This window comes from Nansenia antarctica (genome assembly GCF_963989245.1).
Source record: "Nansenia antarctica genome assembly, chromosome: 10".
Classification (NCBI taxonomy): domain Eukaryota; kingdom Metazoa; phylum Chordata; class Actinopteri; order Argentiniformes; family Microstomatidae; genus Nansenia; species Nansenia antarctica.
In genome coordinates, this window is record NC_137680.1 from 3815808 (window position 1) to 3818307 (window position 2500).

Sequence of the window (2500 nt, forward strand, 5' to 3'; positions counted from 1 at the left end):
AGCCTGGCGCTCAATGATGAGCTCCCATTGGCCGGTTAACGATTGACAGCGGATGGATGGTCCCGCCCTATCGAGGGACTATGATTAGAGTTACATCTCAATATTGATTCCAGAGTCTTTCCCTTTTTTCTCCTTATCTCCTTTACCTTGTCCTGCACTGACCTGAAAACAAAAGATGGGTGAGAGCACAATATGGCGGAGGACAAGTAGCAGTGTGCTTTCGCCCACGCTGTTCTTTTCAATCAGTGCAAATGAGGACGTGGAGACAGAGGAGGTTAATTGAGGCTGAACCCCTGTGTGCGTGTGTGTGTGTGTGTGTGTGTGTGTGTGTGTGTGTGTGTGTGTGTGGTGTGGCTGTGTGTCAGACAAAGGCAATAAGTAACATGATGATGAGTGCTCTGATCCAAAAACCAAAGACCTTCCAGGCAAAGCCTGTCAGAGTCTCCTTCCCATTGGTGGTTACACACACACACGCACGCACACACACACACACACACACACGCACACACACCACACACACACACACACACGCACGCACACACACACACACACGCACGCACACACGCACACACGCACACACACACACCACACACACACACACACACACACACACACACACACACACGCACACACACACACACACACCACACACACACGCACACACACACACACACACACACACACGCACACACACACGCACACACACACACACACGCACACACACACACACACACACACACACACACTGCAGGGTGTGTGACCTCTTCCGAAGGGAGCAGCAAGTGTCTATGTCCTCATCCCCACTACGTCTCTGAGCTATTATTGTCCGCTGACACACAGGAGCCTATTTGTGAGGCAGAGCAGCATTGTGTTTTATGTGTTCTCCATCGTCCACCTCCACGGTTCACCTTCTCTTTATTTATCAAGGCAGTTTTCAGCGAGCAAGATCAAATTTCCGCCCATATATCCCACCCTGTAACGTGCACCTATTTCTATGGCCTGGCAGGGGTCTGGTGGTGTCCATGGTCTGTACTGGTCTGTAGAGGTCTGTAGTGGTCTGTAGCGGTCTTTTCTTGTCATACTCACTGGTGTCGGTGGTGTCATACTAGTTTAGTACCGGTCTGTACTGGTCTGTAGTGATGGTCTTCTTACTCACTAGCGTTTACAGTGGACGGTCTGTCCTGGTCTGTCCTGGTCTGTCCTGGTCATACTCACTGGTGTCTGTGGTGTCATACTAGTTCAGTACCGGTCTGTACCGGTCTGTAGTGGTCTGTCCTAGTCCTGGTCCTGGTCATACTCACTGGTGTCGGTGGTCTCGTACTGGGAGTCTCTCTGCAGCTCGTAGATGTCCACCTCCACGCGGGCGCGGGACGTGCCCTCCATCACGCTGTTGATGTTCTCCCTGGCCAGGGCCAGAGCCAGGCGCTCCCCGCGCCCACACACAGTCTGGTCATCCAAGATCGCCGCTGGGGTGTGGAGGGTGGGGGGTGGGGAGGGAGGGAGGGAGGGATAGAATGCGGTCAGAGGGAAAGTAGGGACAGACAGGGATATAAAGGGGGGAGGGTGTGTGACAGGGTGTGGGAGGGATAGAGAGAGAGAGAGAGTGAGGATAGATGGGGATGGGCAAGGAGAGGGAGCAGGGAAGAGAGGGAGCAGGGAAGAGAGGGAGCAGGGAAGAGAGGAGGGACAGAGACAGAGTGAGAGAGGACATATTAATATTCCACACGCTCAGATGGAGAGAAAGTGAGAAAAGAGAGAGAGAGAAGAAGAGAATAGGATAGAGATGATGAGGTGGAGTGTTCACGACACACATGTGACTGTGAGGACAGGGGGAGGGGGGAGGGGGGAGGGCGAGGCCAGGTGTGTGGGTGTGTCCCGTGGGACGGGGGGGGGGCGGGCGGGGGGACACACAGACAGACAGACAGCCGAGGGGGAAATAGGGGGATGGACAGACAGACATACAGACAGACAGACATACAGACAGACAGACAGACAGACAGACAGACGAGGGGGAAATAGGGGGATGGACAGACATACAGACAGGCAGACAGACAGGCATACATACAGACAGACATACAGACAGGCAGACAGACAGGCATACAGACAGACAGACAGGCAGACAGACAGACAGGTAGGCAGACAGACAGACAGACAGACAGTCAGACAGACAGACAGACAGACAGACAGGCAGACAGACAGGCAGACAGACAGACAGGCAGGCAGACAGACAGACACCCAGACAGACACCCAGACAGACAGACAGACACTCACCCATGCGGACAGAGGAGAGCGTGGGAGCCTGGCCGAGGGAGTGTGGCGCCATGGTAACTAGCAGCAGGAAGGAGGAGAAGTGTATCGACAGCAGCAGCGCTGGCAGAGCCGGCATCTTCTACTGCTCCTCATGGAGAACGGTCTGCTGGCTGCCTGTACCGCCACCTAGGGGCCAGGAGGAGATGGTGTTAGCATAGCACCACTGACAGAGGATTCACACTGACAGAGG

At 54.4% G+C, this 2500-nt stretch overlaps 1 protein-coding gene across 1 annotated transcript in view; it reads right to left on the bottom strand.

The window, feature by feature from the left end:
* Positions 1–2386, bottom strand: part of grik5 (glutamate receptor, ionotropic, kainate 5) — a gene marked incomplete at both ends in the record, with an annotated part of 113672 nt that extends 111286 nt beyond the window's left edge. The window contains 2 exon segments of the mRNA XM_080540526.1: positions 1302–1466; positions 2272–2386. Of these exon segments, the coding sequence (XP_080396652.1) occupies positions 1302–1466; positions 2272–2386 (280 nt within the window).
* Between the last annotated feature and the right edge of the window lie 114 nt (positions 2387–2500).